The 23100-nt window shown below is 36.1% G+C and overlaps 4 protein-coding genes across 5 annotated transcripts; 1 reads left to right on the forward strand and 3 right to left on the reverse strand.

Annotated features, from left to right (window-relative positions):
• Positions 1-300: 300 nt before the first annotated feature.
• LOC109192439 (4-coumarate--CoA ligase-like 9) lies at positions 301-5614 on the reverse strand. The gene is made up of 6 exons (XM_019343087.1): positions 4376-5614; positions 3985-4174; positions 3448-3593; positions 3306-3373; positions 1003-1105; positions 301-619 (listed from the first exon to the last, which is right to left on the reverse strand). Exons 1-6 carry the CDS (start codon positions 5405-5407, stop codon positions 494-496), a joined length of 1665 nt encoding a protein of 554 aa, XP_019198632.1. The 5' UTR covers positions 5408-5614; the 3' UTR covers positions 301-493.
• Positions 5615-7746: 2132 nt separating this feature from the next.
• LOC109192442 (probable aspartyl aminopeptidase) lies at positions 7747-14171 on the reverse strand. Of its 2 annotated transcripts, XR_002056105.1 has the most exons (12): positions 13991-14171; positions 13730-13865; positions 13095-13173; positions 12826-13028; positions 11828-11897; positions 11059-11172; positions 10663-10818; positions 9635-9808; positions 8662-8736; positions 8441-8581; positions 7868-8152; positions 7747-7821 (listed from the first exon to the last, which is right to left on the reverse strand). XR_002056105.1 is itself a non-coding variant. In XM_019343091.1 (11 exons), the coding sequence occupies exons 1-11, from the start codon at positions 14058-14060 to the stop codon at positions 7931-7933; spliced, it is 1440 nt and encodes a 479-aa protein (XP_019198636.1). In that variant the 5' UTR covers positions 14061-14171; the 3' UTR covers positions 7747-7930. The 2 variants fall into 2 exon arrangements, 1 of the variants encoding a protein (XP_019198636.1); XM_019343091.1 differs by having other exon boundaries at positions 7747-8152.
• Positions 14172-16206: 2035 nt separating this feature from the next.
• On the forward strand, positions 16207-18586 carry LOC109192440 (uncharacterized protein At1g04910). Its single transcript, XM_019343088.1, has 5 exons — positions 16207-16958; positions 17079-17247; positions 17338-17711; positions 17795-18053; positions 18122-18586. The coding sequence occupies exons 1-5, from the start codon at positions 16309-16311 to the stop codon at positions 18332-18334; spliced, it is 1665 nt and encodes a 554-aa protein (XP_019198633.1). The 5' UTR covers positions 16207-16308; the 3' UTR covers positions 18335-18586.
• On the reverse strand, positions 18382-21757 carry LOC109192441 (nucleolar protein 56-like). Its single transcript, XM_019343089.1, has 8 exons — positions 21414-21757; positions 20737-20951; positions 20483-20640; positions 20213-20400; positions 19883-20135; positions 19515-19663; positions 19257-19391; positions 18382-18991 (listed from the first exon to the last, which is right to left on the reverse strand). The coding sequence occupies exons 1-8, from the start codon at positions 21616-21618 to the stop codon at positions 18642-18644; spliced, it is 1653 nt and encodes a 550-aa protein (XP_019198634.1). The 5' UTR covers positions 21619-21757; the 3' UTR covers positions 18382-18641.
• Positions 21758-23100: the final 1343 nt, after the last annotated feature.

Genomic DNA, 23100 nt, shown 5'->3' on the forward strand with positions numbered 1-23100 from the left:
ATTACAAAGTTAAGGACTTAATTGGTTGAAATTGAAAGTCGAGGACCAATTTGTGAATTTAGCTATAATCGAGAGACCATTTTGAGTATTTACTCTAAATTAAAACAAAAAATTTAATAAAAAAAAAAGGTACACAAAGGCTGCCGCATGACAGCCTTTATCCAGATTAGAAAGCTTGCTGCAATTGCAAGCTTTCTATCCAACATGGCAAAAAAAAAAAAAAAAAAAAAAAAAAAAACATAATAGCTTTTAAAAAGTCACATCATTTAGAAAGTGGGGGGAAATATTGGGATGGGATTAACCTTATACATTTATACTCGGAACAAAACAAAACCATCAACTTGTTGAGTTAATCAATTGATCAATTGAATTATACCTAAAAACATACTACTATACTTAACTACTTAACTACCACTTCATATATTCTAATTATAAACATTATTCAGTCACAAGAAGTTTCACAAGGTGCCAACATTAGAATAATTTTTTGGTATCATAGTTTGGATGAAGCAGCAGAAACAGCAAGCGCAACCAGTTCTCTTCTCAAGATCTTTCCGGCTGGAGATTTAGGAATCGCGCTGATGAATGAAACACGTCTGATCTTTTTGTAAGGTGCAACCTGCAAAAAATTTCAAGGTTTCAACAAAAAAATTCTTTCTGAATGACAAGAAAAACCACAACCACTATTCAAGAGTGTACACTGAATAAACAATACTCGTGTAATAGACTCATCACCACAATGAGTAAATGAATATTCAAAACTTTCATGTGAAGTTAGAAACAAGTGGCAGAACTTGCGCTTAATTTGATCTATTTTACAAGAACCAAGATTCCACAAGTGAAGGATATTGTGTTTCATTTCAATTAAAATTTTAAATTGATAATTGAACTATAAAATATCCATAGACGGGTAATAATTTTACCCTAGCAAATGCATTTTAGGAATATAGATAGATTGATAGATAGATATTATTTGTGTTGTCAAGTAAATATATAGCATGCCTGTTTTGCAATAGTATCCATAATCTGAGTTTCTGTGATGTTGCTTCCAGGTTTTCTCACAACATAGGCCATTGGAATCTGTCCTGCTTCTTCATCAGGAAATCTGCAGTCAGGAAAAATGAATCATTAGATTATAAATTAGTACCCAAAAAAAAACAAAAAACAAAAAAAAAAAAAAAAACAAAACAAAACAAAACAAACAAACAAACACAGCTTTAGAAACTTAGAGCATCCATTTTTTTTTTGGTGAACAAATTTAGAGCATCTATATCAATAGGAAATTTTACACAATTTTTTAGGTGACATGTAAGAGAGATAAAAACATAAGAGAAAAAGAAGAGTAAAAAAAAAAAACAATGTTGTTTTGTTAGAGTGGCCGCCAGTTGGCGGCGACTCTGACACACCCGTTAGGGGCGCGAAGTGCGTCTCACTTGCGCAATTCGAGTTTTTTTTTTTTCCATCTCCTGTAAAAACTTAGTAGAACAAATAGGCAAAAAACCAAGGTCCACATTAGTATGAAACCAACTACTAAATTTTTGAAATATGAAAAAACCCTCAAAAAATCACAAGTGTGGTTGCTCTTAGAAATTGAGTGGATAATCAAGAGCTTTCTAACTTTGGGCTTATCTCTTGTGAGACTGTCTCACGGGTCTTAATCCATTAGACGAAACAGATCTAATAAAAAGAGTCATAACATAATTGCATATATAATCAATACTTTAAGCCTTATATATAATATTTGGTATTATAAAAGTAGTATTTTATACGGAGTAACAAAACTGTAATAAACAATTTACAAGAAATAAAGTAATAACATAAAAGAAGTGCATATATAATCAATACTTTAAACCTTGTATATAATATTCTATAGCATAAATGTAACATACATTCTGTAGGGAAAAAAGTAATAATAGAACAGAGTAACAAATATTATCAATACTTTATATACTTCATAGTATAAATGTAGTACTTTAAAAAAAAAAAAAAGTATAATGAACAATTTGCATAAAATAAAGTGTCATTATATAGCAAATTTTCATATACAATCGATAGTTTAAGACTTATATATAATACTTTATAACAGAACTATAATAAACAATTTATAGAAAATAATATTACTAAACACATATACCATAAAACCCAAATTCTTATAACTAAACTTATCTTATGAATTAAGAACCTTGAGACCGTCTGGTAAGACAATTTGGCTCTAACTTTTAGGCACTAATTTTTTAAGTGTTCGAAACAAAAACAAAATGTATGAACTTCACCTTAATTCAGAAAGAAAGATGGCGACAATAAATACTAAACCAGAAAATTTGATAAAACAAAAAAATGTCAGTGGTACTGGTACATGTCTAATCAACATGTGCATTTCAGTGTTCCATAATTGCTACACAGTACATTTTGAATCCATACAGTTACACTATGGAGAAGTTTGTGTAAGCAGTAATGCACCAGATTCTTATACAACTCAATTAGTTGATCATATTAAAATAAATTTATAAAATCCTATGAAAGACTAAAATGACAAAATGTGAGATATAAATTTAAAATTACACAAGTATTTGGGGTTTATAAACCAATACAACACACATTTATCCATTCACCAATCACCAAAAGAAGTGGTGAGTGGTGACCCAATTGTAATGTGTCTGACTTAGACTGATTGTTGTGTTCCAATTAGACTACTACCTACCATACTTTAAAATGAAGCTTATACATATAGTTACCAATTTAATCATTTTTCTTTTTTTAAAAATACTTTGTAACTTTTTCAAAATTAGCCTGAAAGCCAGCCCACCAACTTGCAAGAGACAAGTTAGGCCTAGACAAATCAAGCAAGTGAGCTGGCACAGGCCCACAAAGCCTGCCAAAATTCCAGCTCGTAAACAATCTAGCTCCCAATGAAACCTCTAATCAAAAGTTTCCCAATAAAGTACTACTCCTCTGTCACATGTCATACTTACTATTCATGAGTCTAAACAACTCTTCTTCTTTTGTTTATTTTCTTTAATATTTTTTTTACTTATTTTAAAATTTTATTTTTGTGTTTAATAGTACTTGTAGTGTAGTTTCTAAATATAGAAATTGTGTACACTAATATTAAACTTAATATTATGAAAAATTATATTAAAAATAACTTCGTCAAGTCTCATTAACGGAATCAGACAAATAAAATAGAGTAATATTCACCAAAGTAAAAAATCAAAATGCAGGCTCACTACGCAAGTTTCAAATTTGCAGGGGATTATGAACCCTAGCAGTTTTAGGGGATGGGGGAAGGCAAGTTGGAAACATACGGAATAACAGCGGCATCAGCAACATCAGGGATTGACTGAAGCAGATGTTCTAACTCAGCAGGGGGAACCTGAAAATTGTTCCAAAAGCTTTTTGTTATGTAAATGGTAAAAGCTAAGGCATCCATCCACTTTAATTGCTCACCTGAAAGGCCTTGTATTTGATTAGTTCCTTCAACCTGTCCACAACAAACAAGAACCCTTCCGAGTCGAAATAGCAGAGATCCCCCGTTCTTAGCCATCCTTCCGAATCTAATGTTGCAGAAGTGGCAGATCTGTCGCCAACATACCCTACCATCAAACAACAACACTCTTTACAAATACTAAAGGTTACTAAATTAGTTTCTGAGTCGTAGATTATGGGCAAGACACTGGATCATATTTGACAATTGTGATATAAGAGTTACATCTAATATGGTGTATCCTTTGTAGGCACGTAACGGGTCACTGTAATTTACCCATCTAGTATTCTGTAGTTTTCTGCAGTGTTGCAAAAATCGCGCCTAGGCGCGTTCAGCCTCCTAAGCGCCCACCTACGCGCTCTAGGTGCCCTGGGCGCTCCCCAAGCGCCTAACGATTTTTTCGAACATTGATTTTTTGTGTGCAAGTAATAAAGGTTAAATGAGCCATAAAAGAAACAACCAAACATTATTTACACATTTTTGGGTTATTGCAGTTTCACCTTTCATGATTAAGGGCCCTCGTAGCCACAGCTCACCACGATGGCCAGGAGGCAATGCTTCCCCAGTTTCAGGATCGACTATCTTAGCTTCCACGACTGAATTAATGCGGCCAGCAGAACCATACTTTTGACATTCCTCGGGACTTATCATCCCCGTTGTCCCGCCGGTTGTCTCAGTCAGACCATAGCCCTATCATTATCAAGAATGGAAGTATTTTTTAACCACATGCCTTAATATTATCAGTGTTGTGATATTTAAATCGGTTTAATCTTATACAAGATACACTTAAAATGTGTCATCTTATACAAGAAAACTGTGTGGTGGTGACGACACTGCCACGCTGACTTTCGGACCAGCAGTTAAAAAATAAGCGCGTGCAAACACGCGTACCTGAGAAATATCCACGTTGGGGAACCTGGCATTGAACCGTCCGGCGACCTCCCTTCCGAGCGGGGCGCCGCCGCATGCCAGCAACTTGACGGAGCTGAGGTCGTACTTGGCCACCAAATCAGACTTCGCCAAGGCCACCACCAGCGGAGGCGAGACGGGGATGTACGTCACCCTGTACTTCTGAACTGCGGCGAGCATCTTCTCGAAGTCAAACCGCCGCATTATCACCGCCGTCTCTCCCATAGACACCGTTCGGATAAGCATGAAAAATCCGAACACGTGAAACAGCGGCAGCATGAGGAGCGCGACCGATTCTTCCGGCGGAGCTGTAGAATTGCCGTCGGTAAATTTGGTGTTGTACAAGGTCGCCATTAGAGCGATAAAATTCCGGTGGCTCAACTCGACGCCCTTGACTCGGCCGGTCGTACCGGACGAGTAGAGAACGGTTGCAGTATCGGACTGGCGAACGAGTCGTCGGTGGGAAGAATCGTCGTGGTGAGAAGTGGGGCCCTCGAGCATCGCGGAAAAATCGGCGGAGTCTAGGATAACCGTCCCGAGAGGTAATGAAGGGAGTTTGTTGGAAGTTGCGGAAGTAGCGAAAGCGACGGCGGGGTTACTGAGTCGGACCATGTGAGCCAACTCGGAGGGAGTGGAGAGCGGGTTGGCAGGCGAAACGACGACGCCGAGAGAGAGCAGGGCGAAGTACAGAACAGGAACGTCGAGGGAGGTCGGAGATAGAACAAAAGCGACGTCGTTTCTAGCAAGCGAAGGAAACCGGGACCGGATAGCCCCGGCGAGAGCTCTGGTCCGGCGCAGGAAATCGGAGTAGGAGAGCTTCCGGTCGGTGGCGGCGTCAATAATGAAGGTGTCCGCAGCGGCGGTAGCCGGCGAGCGGAGCAGGGAGATGGCATATTCGGCAATGGAGAGAGGCTCGTCGGCGGGAGGCAAGGAGACCGGAGGTCTGAGACTCTGAAAGGTCTTGGTTTCAGAGCAATAACCATTGGTGGGGTCAACAGCTCCTGGCACCGCCATTGATGACAGTTTATTGTGGTCTTCTTCCTTCACCTAAATAAATAATTATACCAAAGATGGTAATCAATACAGATTTGACAATTTTGACAAAAAAATGTCTGTTAAGTGATAAACTGATAATGAACGGGTGGAGGAGGAAGCTATTTATCTGAACTCTGGAGAGTAAGCACATATAAAACATGATTTTAATCACAATTCAGGACACATGATTCTCGAATATCGGATCTAATGTTTTTTTTTTAATAATATTACCTCAATCACAAGGTAGTATCTGTTATATACTTTCTCCAACCAATACAGCTCAAAGAGTCAATATTTCACCACCGGAATTCGATATTGTGACATTCCCTCAAGAGAAGCACAGAAGTGCCATCTGAATACAAGGTGTTTGGCCGAATCTAATGTATATAAAGATTAGTACACATCTCGGATAAAAAATGTAGATTTTGTTTAGGTCAAAGTATTAATCTTAGTGTTAATGTGTGATCAAAATTGGCGGACTAAGAAACTTTAGGGCAAAATAATGAAATAATGAACATTAGGTACTAAAAAGAAAAAACATTAAAGATGTAGGGCAATATGATTGGTCGACTATACAATTACAGAATTGTTTGATTTGACAATCAACTAACTACACAATATAACAAGAGTATTGTCTTCGAGTTTAACTGACTTAAAAATTATAACGGGGAGCAACATGTATGGAAAAAAGGCCTAATAAACTTAAGATTAATTTGACGAAGTTGGAATCACCTAAATTAGTATTTTTACTCTTCTAAAATAGATATTATACCTAAAATGAGTTAATACCCAAAATCGTCCTCGACTATAGTGGTTTTTCTCAATTTCGTCCTAAACGACTTTGGTGACCTAATATCGTCCCAGACTTTTATGTTTCGCTCAATTTCGTCCAATACTTTTGTGTTTTTGCTCAATTTAGTCCCTCATTTGTTATTCTATCCATTTGGTGTTAAATAAATAGACAATTAAGTAATTTTAATATTGACATCTCTTTACTCATAGACATGTGAACTGCGAAATCCCTTTTTGTTTACGAATTAGTACCAGAATTACTCCTAAAACTGCAAATATAAAATTTGATTTGCAGGTCCGGGAGTAATTCTGGGTGTAATTCGTACAAGAAAGAGGAATTTCGCACTTCACAAGTTGAAAATAAAGAGAGATCAATATTGACATTACTGAATTGTCCTTAAATTTAACACCAATTTGACGGAATAACAAATGGAGGACTAAATTGAGCGAAACACAAAAGTCTGGGACGATACTAGGTCACCAAAGTCGTTTAGGACGAAATTGAGAAAAACCACTATAGTCGAGGACGATTTTGGGTATTAACTCTACCTAAAATTGTCCATCAACTATAGACGACGAAATTGAGTAAATTTTGCATAATCGATGAAGAGTTAAAAATTATGGGAATTAATGCTTCAAAATAAGACTATCATCTTGTTTTTTATAGGTCCCATTAAATGGTAATAAACTGATAAAAGCAATTTACAAGTGCACATTGGACACATGAAAATTCTTATTTTTATTAAAATCACCAAAAATCTCTCATTATTGAAGTTGATCTAAAGAACATGTCAAAGAAAATCTCTCAATATTAATACAATCTTTTGTCTAGAAAAGTCTAATACTATTGCCATTTTTAATTCATTATTATATTAGAGTATTTATGTAATGATAGCAACGTGACACAAACATTTGACATTATGTAATTATTTTATTTTGCTCATAAAAAGTTCTAAAAATAAAATTATTTATATTTATTTTTAAAAAGTAGATAATATTTTTCAAAAAATGAACGATAAAACTGGAAAAAGAGTAGCACATGTCCGCACTAAATTTTGCAGTAGCCGCTAACCAGTCGGTGTAGAATTATTTGTGGTCGGAGGCATTTATAAAACATGCGACTATTTTGTAGTAATAAAATTCATCAATTAAAAAATAATATATACTCCTAGTAATTACTTTGTTCACAATTAACATATCAATCATAAAGTACCTTTTAATTTAATATTATCACTATAACCCTTGTTAGCACATCATGTTTTCAACGTTGTAGAGTAAATTTAGTCCTAAATCATGTGTCGGATAAATTTAACTTTTAAGTTCTTTAACAAATTGATTGTAATTTTCTTTTTGTCTTCGGGTCCAACTTAGTAACATTTACTTACTACGCACAAGAAGCTCTCTCACTCAAGAAACTCCCTCAGTATCACTGGTGAGACTCGATCTCAAGTCATTGTTCCCAAGCTTCACCTTTTTGTGACCAACTGAGCTGCCGGACAATTTTTGAGATTTCAGCCCAAATGGAATGAACAAATAAAGCAACCAACTTGGTTACCAAATCACTAAAGTTCAGATTAACAAGGGAAATCCAATCCAATACAGATAAAAGCTTCTTCTAAGGCAGGAATTTGGGGGAAATCCAATCCAATACAGATAAAAGCTTCTTCTAAGGCAGGAATTTGGGCAAAGCTATTTAGCAGCTCGTGTTGGCTACATGTCCACGTTGATCTTGGCATCGAGATGTGAGCATTCGTCGAAAAAGGCCTTCAAGTGTTGGTATGAATGCTTTACATCATCCACTCCGCACATCTCTCTTATGCTGTGCATTGACAACTGAGGAGCCCCGACGTCAACAGTCCGAATCCCCACCCCGCTTGCCAATATGGGTCCAATGGTTGAGCCACACGGCATGTCATTGCGAACCACAAAGTCCTGTAAACAATCACGACGGTCAAAACAACCGATGCATTATCCCAAAACAAGGACCAATAATGTTCACTCGTTAAATCTTTTGTTTCAAGTCTGGGAATGCTAAAGAAGTGCATACTAAAATGGGTAATGTAATTCCAAGGTTTGCAAAACTTCCGCTTAATTGGCAGGCAGCTATACTTTTTCAACATAACTAATTCTAGGAAGGAAAAGTTTTGATTAATTCATGGGGTAAAATCATTCTTTCTCTTTCACTCACTATTCTTTTTCTATCCATGGTTTTCAACTCACCTGAACAGGAATGTTGTGTTTGGCAGCTATTTCCCTGAAAATGAAGGAAGTGACAGCATTGGTTGCATATCGTTGATTTGCATTGTGTTTAATCACAAGCCCGCCATGAATTTTTGGCTGATGGTTATCTTCATGCTTATCCTAAAAAAGAAAATCAATTTAAAATGCAATAAAAAGACAAGTATGTAACTAATGTAAATGCAATTAAAACATTAATTTACCATATAATTGGGATGTAAGGCATGTGCCATGTCAGCAGAGACTAGCAAACTCTTTTGGATTGCTTTTGTGACCAACTGGAACGTAATAACAGCAAAGTAAGATATAAGCTTTGACAAAATCACAAAATTAGCTCTAAAATCTATTCTGCTACAAGGCTGCAGTAAAAAATATTACAAATGTAACAAATACTTCGTAAGTTTTTTTTTTTCCCATTACACCCTAGAATCAGATTTGTCTTAGACTTGTTCATTCCAATATTGGCTTTATGAAGTCGGTGAAGTAATCAGGAATTTTCTTCATTCATTTTTCTGGAAAGGCAGAAGGGTTTGTGAGTAATTGCTACATATGATACGGAAATATATCCAATATAATTGTTATTGTAATACTTACACTAACAAAAAACCAATAGCTTCAAGATCTCAAACCCCACATTGCTATAATAAGAACTTAAGCACATGTTTCTGTACAGAGATCTCCGATATAAATTCAAGATGATGCAGGAACAATGAATTCATGATCATCATGACAACATTCTTCCAGAAATCAAGTTTTCATATCTTTGAACCCATGGCTAATACAAGAGTAAGGGAATGTATTAATTATTTACTTCTCATCCTATTATCGAATTTCGTTAAGGGTTAATCTATTTACAACTTAATTTTTTTATATTAATTAATTTAGTGTAGATGAATAAAATTTATATATTTAAAAACTAAATTAAAAGTTCAATAAACACAAAAGGCCAAATTTTAAAAATTATATGAAAATTACTCAAATGAAGAAGCATTGGATTGACTTTCAAATAGTAACAATGACTGGCAAAACAAAATAGAGTATGCTTTTTTTGTAAAACATGAAAGGGTTATTATCTGCCAATGTGAGAATATATGAGGGCATGGGTTTGTGTTTAGAAATTAGAACAGAAGCAAACAATGAAAGTATATTTGATCTAGACTCTAGAGCCCTTTTTACCTTCGAGTCAGGGTCAAAGGAACTTGTAATTCGAGAGAGAGCATCTAGCATGACAGGGGATCCAGCTCCTTGGGCTGAATTGGACCCAACCTCCTCATGATCAAACAAGGCCACCATTCTTACACCAGTTTCATCCTGTAGACTGTTCTCAGAAGAGGTTGAATCTACCAATGCCTGAAAAGACCAACAATGTACAAATTCCATTAGGGAAAAAATATAGAACAAGTAAAAATACCTTGAAATTAACAAGAAAACCAATGATGTATGCTCTAAATGAGTTATTCCGCCTATCTGTATTTCCATGTGTTAGTGCACTTTCATGCAGATGCTAGTGATAATTGCAAGACAGCATTGGCCCAGTCTGGTAACTAAAAGTTCGATGTATTGATTTTGCCAGACTGAGTACAGAAACCAAGTTCAGTCAGTTCAATTTAGTGTGCGAATTCAGTTTTCAAAATTCAAGCTTAAGCAGCTGCAACCATTTATGCAAGAGAGTGAAAACATAAAGAGTAATACTTAAGACATCAGTGATCAGAGCCTTTGATAATAAGTCATTACAAGTAATACTCAACAACTGAAGATTTTCTTTGCATATTGCTCCAACACTCGGATAAAGAAGTTGCAGCCCTGTGCATTATTATATACTCATTAGTTGAATGTGGAAAATGATATAAAGAAATCAATAAGTCCTTTTGCTAATTTCTTGCGCACTATTGTGTTGCCAGATAACTATAAACAAATAAATAAATAAATACCACAAGTTCTCTATAGGCTAGTTAAACTTCAACACATCTAATCATTTCATATTATCTAATGTAATAACTTGTACTGTACCAGTTTTTCAATTGCATGATTCATAGGCTTAATTCCTCAATTACTTAATACACTAGAAGAGATTAGAAGTAGAGATTTCTTGAAATGTCAATTCACCAAAAGAGACATCAGACGCATCACTCTTTTCAAGTTCAGAAAACTATCACATGCTACATATTTTACTCAACCCTTACATTAGAATTAATATGTGTTACCTTTAGAGAACAGAAAGACATGCAAAGATTATCAAGTCTTCCAGAAAACACAAACTCCTTCATAGCACCACCAATAAGACTTGGTTGAGTGTCACATACTTGCAGCTCAAAATCACATATGTCACCAGGTTCACAGCCAGCCTGATCAGCAAGTAGCTGGAAGAAAGAAAGAAATGATTTACAACTCATGTTTTCAACACATATCTTAAAACTATGGGGTGTTTGGTAAACAGCTAGTCCACCAATTTTTGGCGGATTTGACCAACAAGTCAAACCGCTAAATCTGGAATCCATAGGCCTTGCAAGCCTCTCAGAACAGTGCACATTATTTGAAACAATACAATAAGGGCAAGAAATCCAAGAATAATAAACATGCAAAGCTCCATAGGTTATTACCTGCAGAAGAAGGGAATGATGCCTATTGGCATTACTGTTTATCTTTTCACTAGACTTCCCATCACTTGGAGCCCCATTTTCAACTGAATCAGCAGCTGGTTTACTGAGCTCCGCCTGTGAAAATAATGTTGAATGGATCAAGAAATGAATAACTGGAATCAGGCACTAATAAATGACACAAGGAGCCTTTTGTTTCTTTTGTATTCTTCCTGGTTTTTGCAATGCCACTAGAGCAGAACCACACAAGGGTTTTTGTGGCAGAATCATTTACAATAAAACATCCTGGCTAATGGATTTTAAAGGAGGAGTATCGTTGCAGGTGATCTATGAACCCAGAGAAAAATAGATGCTTAAACTGTAGCAATGCTTCTAGAATGTTTTGCAGAAGGAGATGGAGAAGGAAAAGAAGAGATTGATAAGAAAATATATAGAAAGACTTGCATATCACCCATTCAGGAGAATGTTGACTACCACTTTTAAGAATGTTGCAAACCCTAGTTGACTGAGGATTAGAAGACTGACATTTGGAGATCAAGCAAGACAAGTTCTGTATGGTTCAATGGTGCCAAAATCTTTATCAGTCTTGATTTTTGTTAATCATTGGGGATGCGATCATTATCATATCATTACAAAAGAACCAGATATATAATAAAGTTATGGAAAAGCTGGAGAAATTTTGGAAGAATGAGTTCAACACCATACTACACAACAATAGAATGAGTATTAACAGTTAACAATTATGCTACAGTACTTGCAGTCCAAAAACTACCTTAATTGATGTAGCCAGCATTGGAAGAAGATGACTCTGTGTGTTCACTTTAAATCCATCATTAACTCCCCTATCAGATAAGAAAATAATAAAATCAACTCCCTGTAGAAGTTTTTGATGAAACAAAAAGAGAAAATGTAATATATATATATATATATATATATATATATATATGTTCAGACTTTACTAAAGATAATAGGAAGATTTTGCATCACCCATTCATGTTCCAAGCAAAAAATGCAACCAAGGAATAATTGTTCTCTGCATTATGTGTTGGTAACTAATATATGAAAAAATTTAGCCTAAATTTATACTCATAGCACACAACAGTTAACATTTGTAGACAGACAAGTCCTAACTACACGAAGATAGGAGAAGCATTTGAGAGGCAACAGATAAAGCCACTTATTGCAACATCAATGTCTATTATAGCCCACAGTACTCGGCTTATAATTCAAGTCTTCAAGATACTATGATAATTCCAGTTTCTCCCCAAAAAAGAATGATAATTCCAGTTTAAATCTTATATTAAGCACATTTGAGCACAAATAAGCTAAGACCTTCTCTTCTTAACCTCCCAAAAACTAAAATAAGATGTGTCAATATTTTGAATTGAAACAAATTAAATTAGAATTAATATATTAAATTTGGAGAAATTATTAAACAATTCTGTGAATTTCAACAGAGTATATGTTAGAACTTAGAAGTTGCATCAAATAGTCATGTTTAAAAGAAAATATTTATATACCAATTCCCATTAAACTTTTATTACTTTTCTATGCAAGACAAAGGATCCATGTAAAGTACCCATGCCTGAACACTAGAAGTTGCACAAGAATGTAATTTAAACCAAAGAGCAATTAATTTAGAAATTCAAAACATATTGTACTGAGGATGGAGCAATAGAGAAAATTCTCTGGATATATTTTTGTACAGTGCAGGATATATTGTACAAACAGTAAAAATAAACAATCATAGTTTTATGCTAACAGATGTACCTGTCCAAGTGTATTGCCAAAGTTGGGATTCTCATTATAGGCTCCTGAATTCTCACCAGCCGCTGTGCATAGGACTCTGACCCGTCTTTCCCTTCTCTTACTATTATCCTCCCAGCAACAGATAAATCACGATCAAACCACGTATGCCAGAGACCACCTCCATATGTTTGTACACCAACTTCTAGATAACCACCTTTACATACCTGAAGCAACCACAGTTATTATAAACACGTGTTTCGATTTCTCCCTAGAACACAAACCTAGATTACCTTTGTAGTTGGCTTTAGTTTCAAGCAGGGGCTATCAGTATGAGCTCCAAGAATATAGAACCCATTTCCAGCAACATATCTACAGCAAAAATTCAATAATACCAGGCATTAAATAATAATAACCACACTACAATATATCCCTTGCACTTGTATCATCTATGACGTTTTGATTTTTATTTGCAGGCTCAAATCTTTAAAACAAACAATAAAAATTGTCTAAGGTAAACATAAAGGAAAAACGAAAAGAACAGCAACAACATACTCAATTAAATCGATTTATCATCATAAATCAATAAACTACCAAAAAAACCTAGGGTGTGTTTGGTTCATGGGTTTACACACTAGGATTGAAAATCAAAATCATAGTTAGTTTTTGGTTGACAACTTTTTAAAACACAACTATGGATGGTCATTATATTAGGATCAATTGCCTTGATTTTGTTGTTTTAAAACCTTTATTCCCATTATAGAGTCATATATAACCAAACATCAATATGGGTAATCATTCCAATTCCACCCTACTACCAAACATGCAAAATGCTTTCACCAATACTCATAACATTACCAGTATTTGATTCTCATTCCGATTATGATTCCCAACCAAACACACCCCTAATTCAACACTAGATTCTTACTTTTGGCCAATAGCAAAGGCAACGATGGTAGAGTGGTTCCGGGTGAAGTAATACTTATTGCCGGCTTTCAAATCCCAGTCTTCTCTCTCTGAGACTTGCTGGTATCCTGCACTCTTCAGCTGCTTCTTCGCTTCCTCTGAAATCAAAACCGCAGAAAACAAAAATTACAAAAAGCTAGAAAAATCTACGATACATAGAGAGAAATGATGGCGTGCTATGTATTCGTATCGGTCCACGAGCGAGATTGAGAAATTGTAGTACCGACGGCATGGAAGGCTGTCGGCGACGCGTTCAAAAAGTCAACCAGATCAACTGCCGGTGAGTATTCCATCGTTCGAAGCTACTATCTCTCTCTCGCAATAGCAACCAAATTAGTAAGGGTTTTCTTCAATTTTGTAGACTTCAGCAGTTCAGCATCCAGTTCATAATCCACTACGGCACTACCTTACTCAATCTCTATCACTCTTCTTCCTAATATAATAGTTTTATGTTTTTTATATTTTAATTATTTCTTTATTTATTATTATTATAACATATAATAATTATAATTATAATAATTATTATATTTAAATTAAACATATCCAAATTAAAATAATTTTATAATTATAAATGTTTTACTCCTTGATGTAGCATAAGTTATTTTTTTTAATATAGATTCTAATGTCTATCAAAATTTTGTATGTGAAAGTAAAAGTTTAAAATAAAAAATGATAGTACATATAATATTTTTTAAAAAGAAAAATAAAAAATTATTTCAGAGTGGTCGTCATCTGACGGTCACTCTGAAAAGTCCGCTAGGGCGCATAGTGCGCTCCGAACGCGCGTTCCCCTCCCTCTTTTTTTTTCTTTCCCTGCAAAAAGCAAGTCTTTGCAATTAAAAAAAAAAAAAAAAAAAAAAAAAAAAAAATCAAGCTCCCATTTGTGAAAAATCAACCCACCAACTTTGTACTATGCAAAAACCAACATGAAAACTCCTAAACGGTTCCTCTAAGGCTATCCCCATTAGTTGGTTTTTCATGATTTTCAAGAAAAGCTGTGCTAATGTGGAAGAGGGAGAATGCTCCAGGTCTTCTTGCAAAAAATGAGATTTTATCGGATGGGTGGGACCCAACAAAACTTAAAAAGTGATGCTTCAATCGCGTGCAACACAAAATCACTGGGCGCGTAACTCTGCAAGTCTATTTTTTATTTTTTTTTGTTAGTTTTCCTTTTTTATATTTTGTTTTGTTTTTTTTTTTTTATCCATCTCTTTTCTAATCACATCTGTAAAATATCCTCAAAAACTTCAATGCTCTAACTCCTATTCAAGTTTGCTTATTGCTTTGGGAGAAGTTTGCTTATTGCTTATAAAAGAATTGCATTGTAGAATAGAAGAATAAATTTCATTTTTTGTCCCTAATTATTATATATAATCACATTTGATCCTTGACTATTAAAATTTTGTAATTAGGTACATAAATATATAATTTATATCATATTTAGTCATGTTCAATTTTCTGGTCAACTATTACAGGGGGTGCTTCTTTCAGAATAAATAAATGTAATGCTCATTCTTAAAGAAGCAAATGCAATGCTCCTTCCAACAATAATTGGCTGAAAAACCAGACAACAAAATTAAATGTGATATAAATTAAATTACATAGTCAAGCACCTTATTAAAATTTTTTTAATAATCAATAATTAAATGTCAGTCATGTATAATAGTGAAATGACTAAAAATAAAATTAAATGTCAGTCATGTATAATAATAATAATAATAAATTAATAATCAATGATTATACTTTTTTGGAATAAGGGTCAAATAGGCTATCCAACTGCACACCAACATGCAATTAGGCCACCCAACTCAAAAAAATTACAATTAGGTCCTTGAACTACACAAATTCATGCAATTTCACCAAAAATAACTTGTTTACCTATTGATACGCTGATGTGTCGGTTTCCAAAGTTAAAAATAATTTTTAACTTTTATTTTAATAAATTTTAAATAAAAATTTATTTTAAAATTAAAAAAAAAAAAAAAAAAAAAAAAAAAAAAAAGATAAACAGCCGGAGACGAAGGGGTTTTGTCCAGCAACAGAGACGAAGGGGACCCCTTTGTCTCCGGCCAGCCAGGAGACGAAGGGTTCTCCATGGCTGGCCGGGGACCCCTTCGTCTCCGGCAGTCAGTTTTTTTTTTTTTTTTTTAATTTTAAAATAATTTATTATTTAAAATTATTAAAATAAAAGTTTAAAAATTATTTTTATAGGTAAACAAGTCATTTTTAGTGAAATTGCATGAATTTTTGTAGTTCAAGGACCTAATTGTTGCTTTTTTGAATTGGGTGGCCTAATTGCATTTTTGTGCGTAATTGAATGGCCTATTTGACCCTTATTCCTACTTTTTTTTTAGTGATGCTATAACATATTCTCATTAGATTGAATTGTTTAAAAATAGTGAATCCAAGACGGATTTAGTTGGATTGAATTGATGAATTCCTCTCCCGCCATTTCAAATACAGCGTTGGTTGGTTGGTTGATGATCAGCAAATAGGTAGCTCTGAAAATTCTCTATCTACAGAGAAACGCAGTGAGTAATCATGGCGGTTAGGACCAAATACGCCAAGAACCCATCATCGTTCATTGCTCTAAACCCATCATTTTTCTCGCATTTGCTCTCCCTTTCTCCCTTCAATTCCATGCAAATCTCTCCCCGGAAGGCTTCCACTTCAAGAAGATCCACCAGCTACCTCTCCCTCATCCTCCTCTTCCTCCTCGTCTCCGCCGCTTTCCTCGCCATTTGCACCCTCACTTTCGCCACTCTATGGCGGAACTCCATTTCCTGCTCCATCATTTCCTCCCTCGCTTCTTCGTCTTCCACCCGCTTCCCCACCCGAGACTACGACCCTTTCTTCGCCGCCATTTCCACCAGCGCCGCCGCCGCCGCCGCCACGGTGCCGCTCCCGCCTCAGAGGATGCCCGTCGCCGGGAACGTCTCCGACCAAGAGAGGGAGTTCTGGCAGCAGCCGGAAGACGAAGGGTACCGCCCCTGCCTGCATTTCAGCTACCACTACAGGAAAGCGTCGGCGGCGATTGCCAAAGAGAAGCGGCGGTTCTTGGTGGTGGTGGTTTCCGGCGGCCTCAACCAGCAGCGGAATCAGATCGTGGATGCGGTTGTCATTGCCAGAATTCTCGAAGCTGCGCTTGTGGTTCCTGTTCTTCAAGTCAACCGCATATGGAGAGATGAAAGGTAAAATCATATATATCAATCCAGTTAGTTGAACATACCTGCAGGCATAATGTACATTATTTGAAATAACAAACATTTTAGATGTTTTCTGACTAAAGAATACTGAAATTGAAATGGCAGTGAATTCTCAGAGATTTTCGATGTGGAACATTTCAAGAAGATCTTGAAAGCTGATGTAAGGATTGTGTCATCCTTACCATCCTCACATTTAGTGTCCAAGCAGACAATTGAGAATCAGATTCCATTTCATGTTTCGCCTATTTGGATTCGAGCCAGGTTCTTCAGACAAGTAAGAGGAGCAACGTAACTGGTTTTCGATCTTGTTCTTCTTTCTGAACATATATGGACTAATCTGTAGTGTACTGTGTGGTTTGTGAAGCTGAACAGAGAAGGGCTGCTTATATTGAAAGGGTTGGAGTCTAAACTCTCCAAGAATCTTCCACCTGATCTGCAGAAGCTTCGGTGCAAGGTAGCCTTTCACGCGCTGAGATTTGCAGGTCCAATTCAGGATCTTAGCAATAGGGTTGCTAGAAGAATGTGGGTTGAAGGGCCCTATATTGCCATCCATCTCCGGCTCGAGAAGGATGTGTGGATCAGGAGTGGATGCCCGGCTGGTTTAGGCGCGGGGTATGACAGGATCATCAGCAAGGAAAGGGAGTCTCACCCCGAGTTCCTAACTGGCAAGTTGAACATCACAAATGCTCAGAGAAGACTTGCAGGGTTGTGCCCTCTAAATGCATCAGAAATGGCAAGGTAAAAACCTGCTGGCCTAGTGGCCTGCCATTTGGTTTCATGAAATGCTTAAAGTTTAAACCAGGTGTGCCACACTGCTGCAGACTCCTCAAGGCGTTGGGGGCCCCACACAATGCACGAGTATATGTCGCTGGAGGAGAGCCGTTCGGTGGAAAACTGGCGCTGCAGGCTCTGCAGGAAGAGTTCCCGAACCTGATGAGTAAACACACATTGGCACGAGAGGATGAGCTCACACCCTACTTGACCAAAGCTTCTGTGTTGGCAGCAATCGACTACATTGTGTCCCTGAACAGTGACGTGTTTGTTACCTCCCATGGGGGGAACATGGCCCGAGCCCTGGAGGTATGTTGAAGAATCTCACTATCAGTTTAACCGTTTAGGTTCTTACAACTTTTGCCCTCTTTTGGCAGGGACACCGTGCATATTTAGGACATAGGAAGTATATAAAGCCGAACAAGCGCATGATGTTTCCATACTTGGATTATGCATTCCTCTCAGAGACAGAATTCAGTAGCATGATGAGGAAGCTTCATAAGAAATGTCAGGGGCAACCTCAGCCCAGGACTAATAAGAGGGATAGAGATGTATTGGCATATCCTGTGCCTGAGTGCATGTGTAAATAGCATAAAAGATGTAAATCTATCAACTCATCAGCTCGCTGAGTCTGTGATTTTTGTAAAGCAAATGAAATAGAGTTGTTGCATTTTTAAAAAGAGTATTTGGAATACAGTGCAACATAGCACAGTTACTGATGAAAACGAATTCGAGTAGGGGTCGCTAACAATGACAAAAATTCCCTAGAAAAGAGAAATCCTACAACATACAGGCATGGCCTTTCAGATTTGAGTCATTCAAAGATGTGAGAAAGCTAGCAAGCAAATCTGAAGAGACAACTGGCACTGGTTGCAATCTCACACTAGTATCATTCATTCAGTCTTCATTTTCAGCCTTGGACTTTTTCTTTTTCTTTTTACCTTCGGTAGCTGGTTGAACTTCCTCTCCCTCATCCTTACTCTTCTTTTTCTTCTTTTTTGCCTTTCCATCCTCCGCGTCAGTTCCATTCAGAACATGTGCATTTTCTGCTCCTGTGTTGTTTTGCTCCTCTTCTGCTTTTCGCTCCTTCCGTTTCTTCTTTTTTGGTTCTTCAGATGCATCACCATTTGTATGATCAAGTTTACCTTCTTCCATGGGTTCACCATCCTCCACAGCTTTGGATTTCTTTTTCTTGCTCTTCTTTGTGGAAGCTGGGCTGGGTGCTGTATCCACATCCATAGACTCATCTGCATGTCCAGTAAAAGTAAGAACAGTGATACATATACCATAACGAAATTAAATGTTATTAGTAGATTGATTGACACCAGTATAAGAGAGACTTTCTATTGCCTTCTCTAATAGACAACTACCACCTAGGTTGAGTATATTCAAAGTTGAAATTCAGCAAAAATAGAAATGAGGTAATAACGTTTTTGTTGTTACCAGTTCAGTCTTTCTTCTCTATATTCACAATACTCAGCATATTGAGGGTGTAAAATTTGCATGACGTACCTTTACTTTGGAAATTTTCTATAGCAGCTTTCATCACATCTATGTTTTTACGCGGTGCAACACCCTTATCATAAAAGTCAAGTCGCTCCTCAACTTGTTCACGGAGTTTCTCTCCAAAGGATGTAGTGTTGTTATCTGTGCAAAAACAAATAACTAAATAAGTTAGATCCAATAAATAAGTTGGAGCAGAAGGATTAAGTTCCAGTTTAAATATTCAATAGTTGTTTACAATATAAATGCTAAGGAACCATGACTAACCTAAGAAACAGTCTAGGCGTGAAGCAATAGAGCACTTGTTTGCAAGATAACGAGCCATTCGCCCTTTGTTTTTGGCAGAAGCACGACCAATGAAAGAAGAATGAAAAATAAGACCATACTTGGGTGTGTTTCCTTTGGTCTTCAAGGCCCTGAATCAGCAATAATGCATGACTAAAATGGTTAAACAAGATTTATTTAGCTAACATAGCAGGAATGCGAACTAAAAAGAATACACAATAACAAGCGTACAGTTTGTTATGCAACCAATAAACAGTGGGAAATGGTCCTCAATTGCCATTTTCAAAAGCATCATTAAGCATGCATGCTAAATGCAGTTATCCATACAACGGAAGTGTGTAGTACAATACCTAAATAGTGCCTTCTCAGCACCAAGTATCTGGAGGGTAGAAGACGGGCATTTGGCAAGGTTTGTAAGACTACCAGCATGAGATATTAAACGAGCTCCAACAACTTCACCAATAAGAGCAGCTAAATTTGGTGCAATGTCATGCATCTTGGCAACCAGATAATCATAGAGCTTCTTCCTATACTCAGAAAGATCCATTACTCTCTGTGCGAACTGCTTGACATTAATCAAATCAATTGGAGACAAATCATGTCCTGAAAAATAAACAGAGACTCAGGAAACCAAAAACCATTCAACATAAACCTCCTCTACAAAATCTGCAATAGTTTACCCATGGATGCTTTTGCCGCTTCTATTATTTCCTTTGCTTTATCTTCATCTCCAACTATTTCAGTCAAGGCTGGTAAGCTATCCTCAGATAGCTGGGATTTGTCCTCAATAAATTTTGCAAGTTTGGCATATAGATAGTTATCATTAATAATCTTCACAAGTTCTGGGAAATGCCAGGAATACCATTCTCTGCATTAAATATTATTGACAGAACAGTTTAGAAGGCATAAGCAAAAAGTGGTCAATTTCAACATAAGCAAGAAATACATACCTGACTCTCATTGAGAAGGTATTTACATCTTTATCAAGAGTATCAAGCAAGAATATTGCTTGAATAACCATATTGTCAACCCGATTAACATTGAACTTGACCTTTGCTCTGCTATAGCTGTGGCCCAACCCCAGCTGGGCTTTCTCCAGGTCCCCTGCCTATAATCATTACAAAGATTACAAATGAGTAAAGATTAAATATAGTAGGGTAGTAGACGGGTTAACAGACAATATGACAGGTAAGAAAATGCAAACCTTTAGGTTTTCAATAAACTTCTCAAAATGCAATCGCACTCCACGCAGAAGCTCTAGAACAAATTCATTGCTTTGGCAAGGAATCTTAGTTTCTTCAAATATATGTGATCCAAGCTTGGGCTCTGCAAGCCCTAGACTGAACTTAGCCTTCTTACTATCCTTAACTTTTGGGAGAGTAAGTTCCAGGAAGTTCCTTAGCTCATCTGTCATTTGCCCTAGAAACCAAAAAATAAAGGACAATAATTAGTTCTTACAACCAAATGGAGGACTAGTAAATAAACAAAAAATAAATTCAAATCTTAACCATCCAGAACTCCAAGGCCTCATTTTTCTTATTATACAATTTCATTAACAATTCACTTTCTTCCTTTAATAAATGGAAACTGGAAATGAATATATATATATATATATATATATATATATATATATATATATATATATATGCCCTAGCAATATGTCCAGCAATCTCCCCTGGTATTGCTATTCCCACTTAGCCACGCTCTATTTCAGCTAACATTAAAATCATAAAGAACATAAAACCACAAAACAAGCAAAATACAATCTATTACGGAGCCAATAGAACATACATGCAGCTCAAAGACTATCTAATTTCTGAACCATGGAGAAAAAAGCATTCGTTTTTTTGCCTTTACACAAGTTTTTGGTTTCGATTCTACCTTCAGAAACGGCGTTGCATTGATTGAGAGCATCCAGGGCGGACTCGAAGGGGTTGAAAGCGACGAGCTTCACAACTTTTCCGAAGCGGTTAAGATCCTTGACGGAATTCCGGACCGCCTCCGTATTCTGCCCGATTTCGTCCAGGCCGTGGGCGTGGAACAGACCGTACCCGGAGGCCGACTCGTACAGCAAGTAGAGCGCCATGCCAACTGGGTCTCTTTCTTCCTCTCCCTTTGCTTCTCTTGGTGATGAGGCGGGGAAGAGAGGATACTAGGGTTTAAGGGTTTTTGTGTCGCCACGGGCCACGTTCTATTCTATTCTATTATATATGCTGATGAATTCTTTGACAACTTAAGCGTGCCCTAAATTTATAGTATGTTTGACATTAACCCCTTAACTTTATGTATGCCATCTTTTACTGAAATTTAATACATTCTTCCTAAACTTCACCTTTATGATCAGTTGATTTGATCATTCGAGTGTTGAGTATATTGACCTTATTTTATTTTTGCTTTTCATTTATACGATTAAGTCTTTAATTATATAATAATTCTTACATATTTTAGTTTTCTATTGTATTTTTTGTTTGACCACGCTAAAAAATGATGATAAAATTGTTATGTTATTAACTTCTTATATTTTCACTTTTTCACTTAGGTTATATTTTGTCTTTATATCAAACATAAATTTATCTTCTTTTTTTTTTTTTTACTTACATAGTGATAATGTAAATATGAACTACAAGGAACATGAAGAATAACACTCTCTTGGTTTTCATAGTGGTAATCGAAAGCACCAAGAATCCCACAAACATGATATTGTACATGAGTATTCATAGGAAAATCTACACGAAGTTGATGAATAAATGTTTGAAGACATCAAGGCTGGTAGAAAAGGCATAAGAAAATGAGACGAGTTGGGCACTGTAGAGAAATACTATGGTAAATACGATAGCAACAATTTGATGAATAGTGGGTGGGTTAATATTGTAAAGGAAAGTGGGAATATTAAGGTTATGATGATTAGATAAAACGTCTATGGATATCATTTTGAAACGGAGATTTGTTCTTTAATGACTTTCATAATTGTTGTGAATTGCAATTCCTTCTATGTAGATCCATCGTTGGAGTTCATATACACAAATAACACAATACATAAGAGGGAAATGAGAAAGTGATAATAAGCAATATGGCAATATTACAAATTTGCCCTCCTTGTTAACGGCTATCAACTTGAGGGATAAATATAGAATTAAATTAGGTCAAGATTGTATATTCAAAGGTTTAATTATGTAAAATTAGAAAGCAATGCTCAGGTTTGTGAAATCAAGTAATCAACTAGGGGTGTAAACGAGCTGAGCCGAGCTCGAGCATGGGTTGGCTTGAGCTCGAGCTCAAAAAATTATGCTCGAGCTCGGCTCGAGAATTTTTCGAGCCGCTCGATTGTTCGAGCTCGGGCTCGATTTTGACCTATTTGAATTCATATTTCAATTAATAATAAACATTGTTTTATCCATACATAAATAATAAAAAATTTTAAAAATTTAAAAGTCAAAACTTCAATGTTTAAAGACTCCAAACACTCAAAACAAGTTTACAACCCCACTTTAATTACAAGTCAATAGTAGACATTGATCCTTACCATATATATAATATTTATCAATTTATTTAATTATGGCTCGCGAGC

Source organism: Ipomoea nil, unplaced genomic scaffold (genome assembly GCF_001879475.1).
Source record: "Ipomoea nil cultivar Tokyo-kokei standard unplaced genomic scaffold, Asagao_1.1 scaffold1770, whole genome shotgun sequence".
Taxonomy (NCBI): Eukaryota; Viridiplantae; Streptophyta; class Magnoliopsida; order Solanales; family Convolvulaceae; genus Ipomoea; species Ipomoea nil.

Bases quoted from the DNA above. Each gene is read 5' to 3' on its own strand.
- LOC109192440 (XM_019343088.1), top strand. From the start codon at position 16,309: ATGGCGGTTAGGACCAAATACGCCAAGAACCCATCATCGTTCATTGCT. The intron at 17,248-17,337 runs GTAAGAGGAGCA...TGGTTTGTGAAG, and splicing joins GAGCCAGGTTCTTCAGACAA to CTGAACAGAGAAGGGCTGCT. The intron at 17,712-17,794 runs GTAAAAACCTGC...ACACTGCTGCAG, and splicing joins AATGCATCAGAAATGGCAAG to ACTCCTCAAGGCGTTGGGGG.
- LOC109192442 (XM_019343091.1), bottom strand. From the start codon at position 14,060: ATGGAATACTCACCGGCAGTTGATCTGGTTGACTTTTTGAACGCGTCG. The intron at 11,898-12,825 runs GTACATCTGTTA...CTTATCTGATAG, and splicing joins TTGGCAATACACTTGGACAG to GGGAGTTAATGATGGATTTA. The intron at 11,173-11,827 runs GTAGTTTTTGGA...TTATTTTCACAG, and splicing joins TGCTGGCTACATCAATTAAG to GCGGAGCTCAGTAAACCAGC.
- LOC109192439 (XM_019343087.1), bottom strand. From the start codon at position 5,407: ATGGCGGTGCCAGGAGCTGTTGACCCCACCAATGGTTATTGCTCTGAA. The intron at 4,175-4,375 runs GTACGCGTGTTT...TGATAATGATAG, and splicing joins CCAACGTGGATATTTCTCAG to GGCTATGGTCTGACTGAGAC. The intron at 620-1,002 runs GCATGCTATATA...AATTTTTTGCAG, and splicing joins TGGATACTATTGCAAAACAG to GTTGCACCTTACAAAAAGAT.
- LOC109192441 (XM_019343089.1), bottom strand. From the start codon at position 21,618: ATGGCGCTCTACTTGCTGTACGAGTCGGCCTCCGGGTACGGTCTGTTC. The intron at 20,401-20,482 runs GTATGTATTTCT...TATTTAATGCAG, and splicing joins ACCTTCTCAATGAGAGTCAG to AGAATGGTATTCCTGGCATT. The intron at 19,392-19,514 runs GTTAGTCATGGT...GTTTTTGCACAG, and splicing joins ACGCCTAGACTGTTTCTTAG to ATAACAACACTACATCCTTT.